Below are 13,467 nucleotides of genomic sequence, written 5' to 3'. Positions count from 1 at the left end.
GTATAGGATGTACCTCAGATATCCCATCAAAAATCACCTTAATAAATTCTTACTTCATCATATGTGAAGATGATTGCAACAAGAATCAGTTGAGCTAATGTCAAAAGAGAAACACAAAAGCTGCCAAGGCTGGAAATGTGACCAGATAAAGAAAAGCAGCAGGAAATGTGCAGGTAAGATTACATTCATGAGCAGACCTGTTGAGTTTCTCCAGCTTGTCTTTGTATGTTCACTGCAGCTTGTAATCAGTTCCACTGCCATGAGCTTTAATGTATTGCTTTTTTGTCTTCAGATGAACAAGAAGTCAAACCGGAAGGAACTTCCAGCAGTTTCTGAACACAAGTTTGACCAAGCCTCCATCTTGATAATTTAGTGTTGAACCTTCCCTGAAGAGAGAACTCATTTGAAAGTGGATGAGGAAATCCATTGCTGATCATTACATCCAGAATAGGGCAGCATGTTTAGCATAGAGATTAGCTCAATGAGATTACACCGCGAGTAACACGGGTTCGAAACCGCCACTGATCTAAAAGGTGTTTGTTCATTCTTCCCATCTGCATGGGTTTCATCCATGAGCTCCAGGTTCTGTCCACATTCCAAAGATGTACAGGATTATACTGGATAAATAGGCTAATTGAGAATAATTGGGCGACTCGTGGCCAGAAGGGCCTGTTACTGTGCTGTAAGTTGCTTAGCATGTAAATAATCCTCTATAGTAGCTTCAAAAGGCAGATTCCTCAGGCATATCTGATGGGATATCTGAGGTACATCCTATACCTGAAAAAGGGCCAGGTCTGAAACGTTGGCCACCCTTTACTTCCAGTGGATGCTGTGTGATCTGCTGAGTTTCTCCAGCACTTGTATGATCCTAGCAACTGCAGACTTCTTTGTTTAACCCTGATAAGACTTCTCCTGAGATTCCCGCCAGTCTGATACATCCATAGATGAAACTCAATTATCCAATCCAAATTATTTAGTGGACTAAATTGGATATGCTGGTATCCAATTTATATGAAATCATTTATTTAAAAATATGCAGAAGAAGACAAAAGCAGAAGCAGCACAATTCCCTGACACAGCAGAAGGAAGTGTAATAATGAAAGAGGAAGACAATTTAATAGACTTGTGAGTACAAGAGAGCTGAATTTCGGGAAATAAATATTTTATCAAGATATACGCATCCTTAAGATTGGACAGAACTTGTTTTGGAGAATGAGAAGACTGCTGAAGCAAATTTCTTTCTTCTCATTAATGCTTTTAAGCAACATCAAACTAAGCACAGAGTCATCAGGTGAGTAACTGTATATTTTCTAACACTTTTGAAACAGGAAGAAAGATATCTGGCTCGATCAATACAGGCACACACAGAGTGACCTGATGATTTAAATTACTTCTTGGAAGGGTCTGATGAATGTTCATAGGTGCCTGAAACATTAATTGACGACTTCTTTCTGCTAATCAACAAGGTTTTATCACTGTTTCGGACTTGCATGCAATTTTACTTGGTAATTCGAGAAAAATTAGAAGTTTTTTGTGGTGCTCAACATTCACGGAGTTCCCCAATCTTGAAGAGCTTCCTTGTGATGACATAGGCAATCTTTTTATTACAATCTATTGTGTGTTATGTTGGATAGAAATAGTTCAATGACTGCAATGTAAAGGCCCTTTCACACTTGCATCCCACTAAATTGGCTGTTCAGTGTTCTGGGATAGGAATGGGGGTTTGGCTTTGCACATTTGATCCCTCCTAACTGGGACACTGAATGCTTTCACACTTGCAAGGAGCTATCCTCAGGGTTCTACCTTCTACTGGTGACGACACAACGCATCGGGTGATGGTGGACCACCCTAAATCCTGATCAATGTATTATGATCTTATATTTGAACAAAATTAATCATGCCTAATTATAACATAATTAAGCTTTATGTACTGCACAGTACATGTCCTTCAGCCTCTGTTGTTGTGCCGACCTATACAAACCTTTCTAAGGGACCGTGGGAAAGTGTGAGCAATAAATAGTAATAGTGGACAATTTTTAAAGAGGGTGGGAAAGTTGGTAGCATTATCGCGCACAATTTATACAGCGTAGGAACATTGGGGTAGCGCTATCGACTACAATTTAAACAGTGTGGGAAAGTGGTAGCGCTATTGCGTATAAAGTATAAACATCATGGGGAAAAGCAATAGCGGGCCTGCCCTCCCAAAATTCCATGCGGCAGAGAAAGGGCTGTGTGCCCAGCTGCAAAGATGGAGCATTCATAGAGGGGTTTCTCTGCCATATGGCATTCTGGGATTGCTATTTTCCCCCACTGACTTTTTAATTGTGCACTATAGCACTACCAATTTTCCCACGCTGTTTAAAAATTGTCCGCTATTCCTGTTTATTGCTATTTATTTCCCCTCTCTCTCCCACGGCGACTTTCCCATGACAAAGCTGATACCTTCATTTTAATCTTTTCTTTCTGCACTCACGCAAAAACTTGGGTCATTTCAATCCCACGATGCAATTTCCCCTTTCATACTTGCCTGATTTCAATGCCAGTGTCTGCAGACGCTGGGGATTGTACTCGGGGTCAGGGCTGTCAATCCCCGGCGTGTGATGACATCATCCGAGGCCGGTGTTGAGCTGATGTTGCTTTCACACTTGGCGCTTTAAAGGCCGATTGGCGTTTGATTCCTGGGATCTCTTGCAAGTGTGAAAGGGGCAAAATTCTTGTACCTAATTTATACATCCAGGGTATCCTTTGGTTTTCATTGTGAATAATAATTGTAATTTTGATTCTGTTTGATCATTAATATAACCACTCCTTATAATTCTATTTATCATATGTGATACAAAACTTTCACATGCAGTTTCACATGATGAATGCCCAGATCATCAGTTCAGTGTTATTAAAATATTTGCAATCTATCAAAGTATCTTGAGATGCTGATGGCTTAAATATGGAATAATAAGTACATAAGAATAGTAAGGACTTGGTTCAAATGGGTTATGTATAAAGTAATGGGTACATGACTGAGCTGCTGGTTTGAAAGGAACTGGAGAAGTTACATGAATCATTGCGTATAATATTGGATATTTGAGATCAGCTAAAATTAAGTGGTGAACTTTGCCTATGCTCAGATCTGCAAAATTACAGCAGGGGAATCCGTATGATGTAATAGAGACACTAATGTGCACACAATCAGTCTGTGCTCCGTAACTGCTTTGTTACTTGTGTCTTCAAATCATTGATAGATGATTGAAATTATGTGTGGTTGTTAATTGACTGTGTTATTTCAGATTATAAAGATGAAAGATTTAGTCACAGATGAATCCTATATGTAATAATTTAAACACAAACACTTAATCTGTTCTAAAGTAGATCACAAATTCAGTGAAGATTTCCACAAGGGAACATTACAACACAGAAATAAGCACCTTCGGCCCTTCTAGCCAATGCTGAACCTTTTCTTGCCTAGTCCCACTAACCTGTCTGCATTCACCACTTCAGCTGGCGGCTCGTTCCACACTCTCTCCATTTTCTATGTGAGGAAGTTCCCCTTTATGTTCCCCCTAAGCATTTCCCCTTTCACTCTTAGCCCATGTCCTCTGGTTTGTAATTCACCTACCTTCAGTGGGAAAAGCCTATCTGCACGTACTTTGTCTAACCCCCTCATAATTTTAAATATCTCCATCAAATCTCCCTTAATTCTTCTATGCTTCAGGGGACTGAGTCTTAATTTTCCTTCTAACCCAGTTCCTGAAGTCTGGGCCCCATCCTAGTAAATCTTCTCTGCACTCTTTCTATCTTATTGATATTTTTCATGTTTTTAGGTAACCAAAACTTGCACACAATACTCCAAATTTGGCCTCACCAATGTCTTACACAACTTTACCATAATATCCCAACTTCTGGACTCTATAGTAGATGATAGGTCAACTGACCTCACCAAAGTTAAAAAATGTCATCTATATTACATTCTAAAATGTAGTATTACATGACAATAATGGAACCTTTGGAACTGTTGAACTCGATTGGTCAATCAACTGCTATCATGCATCTGAAACCAAAAGTTCTCTGTGCATTGTTTGAAGGCCTGATATTTAAATACTGGTCCCAGAAGTTGTTAAATTATATGATGACTTTGTGATCAAATGATGTGCAAGCTCTGTGAACATAGCTGAAGTTCTCTACACCCAAGACTTTTCTGAGGTAAAGGTTTCATTATTGTCACGTAAAACTATATTTAGAATGTAGCATACACTAACGGCTCAGCTTCAGTGTAGTGTAGTGTAGTGAACACGTCACCCACAACACTTCCAGCAATGTCCACAGTAGCAACCTGGCATGGAGTGATGTCCGGGGCTTGGACCACAAGGCAGAGAGAAAGAATGTGCTGTGCATGGGTGTTATGTACAGTGCTAATCTGTGCTTCTAGCCAATAATGATCCTAGGTGATTTAAATTAGCCAATGGCAAGGTGTGCACTAATGGATGGCCTGAGTCCAACCTTGATTGACAGGTGATGTGACTTTTGAATAAGTTTCAGATGGAGAGGACACATGACCGCCCACAATACATACATTCCAGACAAGCAGGGAGGCTGTGTTTGCTCCACACACATTAGCATCCAAGATCCATTCCCTACATTTGACCTATCTTCTTATAATTCCTCCTTCTCGATATAGTTGTCCAAATTCTTTTGAATCTTAGATTATACCCACTTTGATAGCTTTCTTTGGCAGTCTGTTCCAGATGAGGAGCTTCAGAAAGACTCTCAACATTAATTACAAATTGGCCAATTAAATGAGTGGTTTCATAGAGCAAGCAAAAAATATCCACTCGGGCAGAAGAGGGAATTCAGATTTTCTTCACCAAAAGGTCAACATCCAACATTTACTGATCCTAGCTTTTAATTTCAAATGTATTTAATGACATGAATTTAAATTGCCTAGCCGTAATGGTGGAATTCAATCTCATGTCTCTGGGTCAATTGTCCTGGCCTCTGGATGTTAATCTCATAACCTAACGCTACGTGATTGCGAAGCAAGTCATGAAGCAAAAGATTGGTCAAGAGAAGTAAATTAAAATAACAGACCCAATATTTATGATTCTTGAAGTCAACATTAAATTTAAAAAGCTGAGATGAGCCATTGCGGCTTCTTCTTTCTCCGTGTTCCTTTGTTGTTACCTCCCTTGCATTCCAGATTATCACAAGCCTTCCCATCTGATATCGCTAAATGTTCCCCAGATTTTATTTATCCCTTGCATGGCCACAGTGGGCATCTTGTGCAGTTGCTGGCCTCCTTGATGAGTTACAATGTGTAATTATGTGTCACATTTTGCCTGTAGATGTGAATTGCATTGTGTTCAATGAAGAATTCATGGAGTGCACATGGAACCTTGAGGAACAGAGAACAAACTCTACCCTGTATTACTGGTGAGTCTGCTACTCAGATCTAACTATTTTCAGAATCAGAATTCATTGTCACGAACAAGTCACGAAATTCAGTGTTCTGCAGCAGCGACACTGTGCAAAAATTCATATAGTTACAAAAAAGTCAGGCCATGTCTGTGGTTCATTGATCATTCAGGAATCTGATGGCAGCGGGGAAGAAGCTGTCCTTGTGCTGCTGAGTGGCCATCTTTAGGCTCCTGTACCCTTTCCCTGAAGGTGGCAGAGTGAAGATGGCATGGTTTGGGTGGTGGGAGTCTTTGAGAATGGAAGCTGCTTTTTTAAGACACCGTCTCATGTAGATGCCCTTGATGGAGTGAAGTCTGGTGCCTGTGATGTCGCAGGCCGAGTTAACAACCCTCTGAACCAGCCAGAATTCTCTTCATGGTACATCTGTAGAATTTTATGATAGTCTTTGGTGACATATCGAATCTCCTCAAACACCTCTCAAAGAATAGCCACTGGCAAGCCTTTTTTGTGATTGCATCCACATGGAGGATCCAGGACAGATCCTCACAGATGTTGACCCCCAGGAGTTTGAAGTTCTTTTCCCTCTCCACTACTGAGCCCTTGATGAGGACTGGGTCATGTTCCCCTGACTTCCTCCTGAAGTCCACAATCATCTCTTTGGTTTTGATAACGTGGAGCGCAAGGTTGTTGGTGTGACACCACTCAATGAGCTGATCTATCTCCCTCCTGTTCGCTTCCTCATTGCCGTTTGTGATTCTGCCAACAACTGTGATGTCATCAGCAAACTCATAGATGGTATTGGAATTTGTCTAGGTGAATTTCTATTGCTGCTGGGTTTTGGGGTCCTCTGGGCTCATAACTTTACATTCTTCCCATGTCTGAAGGGGTTTCTTCTGGGTGCTCCGGTTTCCTGCTACCTTTCAAAATTTACCTAGGTTGTAGGTTAACCGGGGTGTTTGGCTGGCACGGAGTCATGGGCTGGAAGGGCCTGTTACCACACTGTATGTCTACATATAAAAAAGTTTTATTTTATATCAAGTCTAAAACATTTAACGTTTTGCACATTTTGCAACCAACCAATCATCATCACAGATTTACCCATCCAACCAGCGTTCCGAGATTACGGGAATACTCTGCTTCGCAATTTTTGATCAAGAAAGGAAACCTCATCAGCCTATATGCTAGCCTGATTATAGACTGTTTGATCTGACTCTTAATTATGTTATGGAGTTTCCTGGAAAACGCTCATGTTTGAATAAGGAACACCTCGAGAGCTTTTCAACAAGAGGATCAGCTGACACTTGAAATTCCTAAAATCATTTTGCACTTTCTTCAAGTATCAGCACGGACATTTGGCCTAACCACATCCATTAGGAATTCATTTCAGGGGCAGATTACACCAAGTGGTGGCACAGTTAGCAGAGCAGGGCAACACTGTTGGAGCACCAGTGACTTGGGTTCAAATCTGTTATGGGAACGTGTGATGTCATGTAATAAGTTACATTCGATATGGGTGTTCAGTTATATGTCATCTCAAATAGAATAAATCGTGATCAGTTCCTATCGTGTGAGACTATTCTATAGGGTAAATACAGACAGGATTGGTGACAAAATATTCTACACTCTGGACGACAGAATCCACGGGATTTTGAGGAAAGAGGGAGTCAGAGGTGAGAATTTTTGAGGCAAAAACGGCGACCGGGATATAAGCACATGTCCGTCAGCAGTAAAAATAATTCCAACAAAGACAACAAAAGAATAAGAATAAACAGTACATGGATAGTGGATTTACTTTGGTACTGAATATTAAATAGTCAAAATGGCAGAAGGACGTTTTGGGGAATTTAGAGAGACTGAAGGATGGTGTGATTATGTAGATAGATTTGATATGTACTGCATTGCCCATGATGTGAGTGATTCTGAGACTTGCAATTAAAAAACCCAGACGTTATTTTTGAGGGAGGTGGGGAGCAGAACAGATGGTCTGATCAGGATTCTATTGGCACCAGTGAAAACAACACACCAAGTCTTATAAAGAGTTATTTGACCTTGTTGGAGGCCATCTGTCCCTAAAACCAATAGTAATCATGGAAAGATACAAATTCTATACCAGAAAGCAAAAGGCTGGTGAAACAGTGAGCCAATATTTGGCCAAATTGCATAAATTGTCTGAAGACGAGTCATTTTGGAAAATTTTTGGGCGAGATCTTGAGAGATATATTGGTAATCAGTTTGGCTGACCACCATCCCCAACAACGATTGTTCACAAAATATTTGGACGTTAGGTCCACCTATGAGATAGTATTGAGTTTCTAAATGGCTGATCATCACATCAATGTTATACAGGGTGGGCACGTGGTGAAGAGAATGGACCAATGAGAATGTTTCCACTGTGGGAGAAGAACCACAGCCCTGATAACTTATTATAAAAAGGCTAAGTGTTATTTGTGTGACAATATGGGGCACATCAAGTCAGTGTCCAAGAAAGAAGGTCACAGGAGGAAGAAAAACAGTCTTCCAAAGTTAAAAAAAAATGGGCAATGACGGAAGTTCTAGCAGTGACCCAGAGTACCAAAGTGACTGCGAGGATGATGGATGTGGTGGAACCACTGTATGCCTATTAGCACTGTCTGTATGAATGTACAGTATGGGCTGTCCCGCCCCTGCACCTGTGACTCCTCCCCTCAGAAATCCCCATAAAGGCTGTTACACCCTTAGTACCTGCCTTGAATCTGGGCCAGCAACATATGAGATGTGCTGACATCTTAATGTGATTAAAGCCTATTAAACATGACTAATGTGGTTGATGGATAGTGCTACAATGGGACATTGGCATTAATATTCATCCATAATGTATTTGATCACAGATCAGCTATTCTTGTTCATATTAAAGTTAATAATGAACCTGTCCAGATGCAACTCGAAACGGGGTGGCTGTGTCATTAATACTGAAAGATCTGGGCAGCTCCTATTGTACTGGTCAGAAGTGGTGAAATTAAAATTTGTGGTGACTATAAGGTCACAATTAACCAAGCCCTGCAGGTCTCTGGACATCCATTTCTGAGAGTGGAGGAATTATTTCAAGCTCTGAATGATGAAAAAAAAGTTCTTGAAATTGGACTTATCACAAGCATATCAACAAGTCAAATTGGATCCCGAATCGAGGAAGTGTGTTGCTATCAACACTCACCTGGGGTTGTTCACTTACACCAGGATGCCGTATGGAATATCATCAACCTCGGCGATGTTTCAAGCTGCTATGGACAAGTTATTGCAAGGACTGAGTGTTGGATGTTACCTAGATGACATAACATTATGGGTCATGACGACGAAGAGCATCTAACAAACTAGGAAAAGGTCCTGGCTCGGCTAGAACAAGCTGAAGTCTAACTGCGAAAAGACAAGTATTTATGATACCCTCAGTTACATATTTGATCAATCGTGAAGGAGTCAGGATGGACGCAGCTGACACCGAAGCCATTCGCAATGCACCCTTCCCATTGAATCGAGCTGAGCTGCCATCATTTTTAGGTTCAACCATTATCGACAGCACATCCCCAACATGTCAATGCTATGCAACCTGCTCAACCAGTTGTTGAAAAAAATACCAGAAATGGTGTTGGAATGCTGAAACCGACAAAGCTTTCAATCGCTTGAAGAAACTGCTGACCTCAAGGGACAATGTTATCGTTTCCTATGACCCGGACAAGAAAATGGCCCTTGCCGTTGTTGCTTCACCTGTTGGTTTAGGTGCGGTACTGTCACATCACAGAAAAAGGGAGACCAACCTGAAACATATGCTTCCTGCTCTTTGACACTATGTGCAACTGGAGAAGGAAGGACTGGCCATAATCTTTGGTCTCCAGCAATTTCACCAATGCCTAGGAAGGTCACCTTTGTGACGGACAATGAACCATTGAGTTGGATCTTAGGCCCCAAGAAAGGCATTCCTGTGCGAGCGGCTGCAAGGATTCAACGATGGGTGATGGAGCTCGCAACATCCGTGTATGATCTAAAGCATCACCCTGCAGACAGGAATGGTCATGCGCTTACCTCTACCTACAACAGAACAGTAGAAGGGTACATCAATTGGACTGTGGAAGCCTCAGCTATCAACCAGGAACAACTTCACCACTTGCCCAATACAACTAAGGTGATCAGCAAAGAGATAGGAAAAGAAGCCGCGCTGTCAAAGATTTTGTACTTCATCTTAACTGGGTGGTCCGAAGCTGATAGTATTACCCCCCGCCCCCACCACCCAGACTTGAAGGCCTTTTATACTCAGCGAAACAAAATCTCGATCAAAGAGGGTTGCCTGCTATGGGGGAAGAAGAACAATCATCCCCAAGAAATGGCAAGAGGCCCACACCAATCATCCGAGAATGGTCCAGATGAAGGCTCTGGTGCACATGCACGTCAGTGGCTATTGATTGACATAGATATTGAGCTTTATTTTTGGAGATGCCACATCTGCCAAGAAATGCAATTGAGAGCACCCCAAGCAGAAGCATTGAACTGGTTTCAGACAATGGACCTCACTTTATATCAGATGCTTTCAAGCAGTTTCTGCAAAACAACAATGAGCAGGCATATATTACCTGCACCTTACCATTCAAGTATGAACGGGGAAGTGGACAGCTTTGTTCAGGCTTTTAAACAGGCAATAAAAGCAAAGAGTTCATTAAAAACATTATGGAACATTAAAATCGCAGCATTTCTGTTAACACACCGCACTTCACCACGCTACAAAACAGTTGCTGGCAGAACTGATGTTTGGATGTAACTTGGAAACCCGACTTGCTGCGGTGTATCCAAACATCAGACTTTGTTTCATCAGTTGACATCCCCGAGTAAGTCAACAAGATCTCAGGAGATTGGAGACCAAGTATTGGTACAAGATTACAGGGAGGACAAAGAAACATGGGTAAGAGGCGTGCTTCTCAAGAAACTATGTCCATGTTCAGATTCTGTACTAGTTGGTGACAAGTTATGGAAATGACACATCGACCAGTTAAGAGCAATATAGGACCCCATTTCAGTGCCTATTTTGGATGATTCCCCCTGACATTCCCCCTTTGACATAACCCAACTCTAATGCCCCATTACTGGCTACTGAAACAACATCCTTAGTGGCTGCACAGGAACAAGATCCCAGCCAATCACTGGACACACAGCCAGTAGTGTCAGCCAGCCATGAGAGGTTATCTGTTCCAAAAGAGTCACAAGTTTGTATCCCTGTTCGGTGTTCTTCATCCCCGAGAAGATTCAAGAGGAGTAAACTGCACATCTCAAAGTCTACATGCAGTGACTTAAGTAAGTAAGTAGGTGCTTTATTATTGTGTAAGAAGACACAATGAAATGACAAAGCCTAATTGCAGTACTCACAGTATAACATACAAGAGCATATAAAACAGTAAAAACAAGAAAGAAAAAAAGCAGCATTAAAACAATAGAGAATATAAATCCACTAATTGGTGGAGTTTAATTCTTGAATGGCTCTGGGATTAAAAAAAGACTTTGTGTGTTTTCCCAGTTTAATGCATTTTCAAGTTAGATCGTTTGGTACTTCTAGTTAAAATAATTAGTTGAAGTGGTACTTAAGTTTCACTGCAGTGTCCACAAGTGTTAACATATTTAAGTTAAACTGTACAGTTATTTACAAGTAAGCATAATTTTATTTTGTGGGGGAAGAGTGTTATGGGAACGTGCATGTCCGCGTGACATCATGTGATAAGATGCATTCAATATGCATGTTCAGTTCGATACCATCTTAAACAGAATACAGAGTGATCACAGTTCTTATTGTGTGAGACTATTCTTTAGGGTAAATGCACGACAGAATCCAGTGCTGTAAGGACTGTAAGTCCCCCCTGTGTCTGCGTGGGTTTCGTCCAGGTGCTCCTGTTTCCTCCCAGCCTCTAAAACATATGGGGGTTGGAGCTTTATTGAGTGTAATTGCATTACACAAACCCATGGGTTGGAAGGACCTGTTACCGTACTGTGTGTCTAAATTTAAAAGGATGTTTGCATTGAGTACGTGTAATGAAGTCACTTGGAATATTAGAGCCTTCAGAAAGAGTACAGAAGAAATTTACCAGGATGCTGCACAGATCAAATGGTGTGAGCTATAAGGAGAAGCTGTACAAACTTAGGAGGTTTTCTCTGGAGCCTTCGGAAGCTGAAGGATGAATGGATAGAAGTTTAAAAATTATGAGAGGCAATCTCCTATGTGGGTAGACAATCACAATCTTTTATCCCAAGAGGACATGCATTTAACAATGGGTGGGGGTTAAAGGGGATGAGCAGGGCTAGTTCTTACACAGAACTCCTGGTGCCTGGAATGGGCTGCCAGGAGTGGTGCTGGAAGCAAATGTGACAGTAATGTTTAATAGGCATCTGGATAGACACACAAGTAAGCAGAGAGTAGAGGGATATGAATAGTGCCCAAACAGAGGAGATTTACTGTCATGTTTGGTGTAGAAATCAGGGGTTGAAGGACCTGCTGCTGCTCTGTTCTATGTTAGGGTGACAAAGATTATATTTCTAGGTAGCTCTCCTTTGTCTATGAAGAATTCGACAACACAGTGGAGCAATTTCTGAGTAAGGTTTCACACTAAAGCCGAATTTTAAGAATATTTAATAAAAATTATGGAGCATCTTTTTGCCTTTTGAGTTATAATCTCACATTCACCAGAGGTTTTTAATTTCCCATTCATTATTGAAAATGTGACCATTTCTTGTTCATTGCAGGTATGCCTCACATACACCACAGGAATGTAGGAATTATATTCAGCATGATGGTTATAACGTTGGATGCAATTTCTCAGCCAGTGAAATTATACATTTCAAAGCATTTAAAGTTTTCAGAAATGGATCTAGTGACTCCAAAAATATTACAAGAGAGCCCCAAATATTTTATCTCCAGGATCAAGGTAAGAGTGTTTGTAACAAAGGCACATGCAAGGGTGGGTAAATTTAAAATTAGTGAAGAATCTTGATAGGTGAGGAAGTTACTTTATTCATCTCAGTTGATGATCAACTGACGTTCATTTGCTTTTTAACTGATTCCAGATATTAGCCATTACAGATCTATCTTGTCATGTCCTAGCAATTCTGTATCCAGAGCAATTTCCGGATGTAGGCCTAGTTTTCCATTTATTTGTATCCTTTTTTTCCATCTTTGTAACCACATCTTTCAAATCTATCATCTGCGATGTCTTATCTACATTATAGCCTTATTTAAAGCCAAATGTTCTTCACCCTGACATCATCATTTCTACTCTCCCTCACACTGCCTTCTTCTCTTGTACTCTCACCATCTTCTTTGCCCCCACCATCTTGGCTCTTCCTGGTCTGTTAATAGATACCCTCCTCTGTAGAGGTTCATATGAGATAGTACTAAAATATTTGATTATGCCTTCTGATATGTAGACCACTGTAGTAGCTAGATAATTGGATGTTGTGTAAAAAAAAAGTGAATCACAGATGTTGAAACAAAAGACTGATAGGAATATGTGAACTTTCTTCATTTATGCAATGTCCCTATGAATATTCTGGGTCAAATGACATCAATATTGGGAAAAGAGGGGTAAGTCACGCCAGGTTGGATTGATCTTTGGTGTTGTTGTGAAGTGGGTAATACAGAAAACTGGTAGTCTGATTTACATCCACCTTGTGTTCTTTTGCATAGATTTCAGTTCATATTGGGCTTTTTTGCAGTACCTTGACAACAACAATATCTCACCGAGTCTGCTCTAATTAGTCTGTTTGAAGGTCTTTTTCAGAATCAACCAGAAATTTATTTTATTTTTTGAATGAAGCTAAACAATTCCTGAATATCCATAATGGATGTTATCGTCACAGATATCAGACACACATTTCTTGCTTCAGTTAAAACCACAAAGTATCAAATCAATTAGAAAAATAAAATGAATATATTGTGCCGTTGGGAGTTTGACCTTCAGGTTATCAATGGGGAAGTAAAAGCTTTTTTTTTGAGGATGAATTAGAGCAAATGAATGGCGTATCCTAAAGCCAAAATGTATTGGTGGCCTGTGA

The 13,467-nt window shown here is 40.6% G+C and overlaps 1 protein-coding gene across 2 annotated transcripts in view; it reads left to right on the top strand.

Annotated features, from left to right (window-relative positions):
* Positions 1–13,467, top strand: part of LOC138740318 (cytokine receptor common subunit gamma-like) — a 100,377-nt gene that overhangs the window by 50,484 nt on the left and 36,426 nt on the right. For both annotated transcript variants that reach the window (XM_069892803.1, XM_069892802.1), the window contains exons 4-5: positions 5,337–5,424; positions 12,160–12,341. In XM_069892803.1, the coding sequence (XP_069748904.1) occupies positions 5,337–5,424; positions 12,160–12,341 (270 nt within the window). The remainder of the gene's footprint in view (positions 1–5,336; positions 5,425–12,159; positions 12,342–13,467) is intronic.

The sequence above is a fragment of the Narcine bancroftii genome, chromosome 8 (assembly GCF_036971445.1).
Source record: "Narcine bancroftii isolate sNarBan1 chromosome 8, sNarBan1.hap1, whole genome shotgun sequence".
NCBI classification, from domain to species: Eukaryota; Metazoa; Chordata; class Chondrichthyes; order Torpediniformes; family Narcinidae; genus Narcine; species Narcine bancroftii.
Note: the sequence above shows the minus strand (reverse complement) of the source record. Positions and strands in the feature narration are given on the sequence as shown.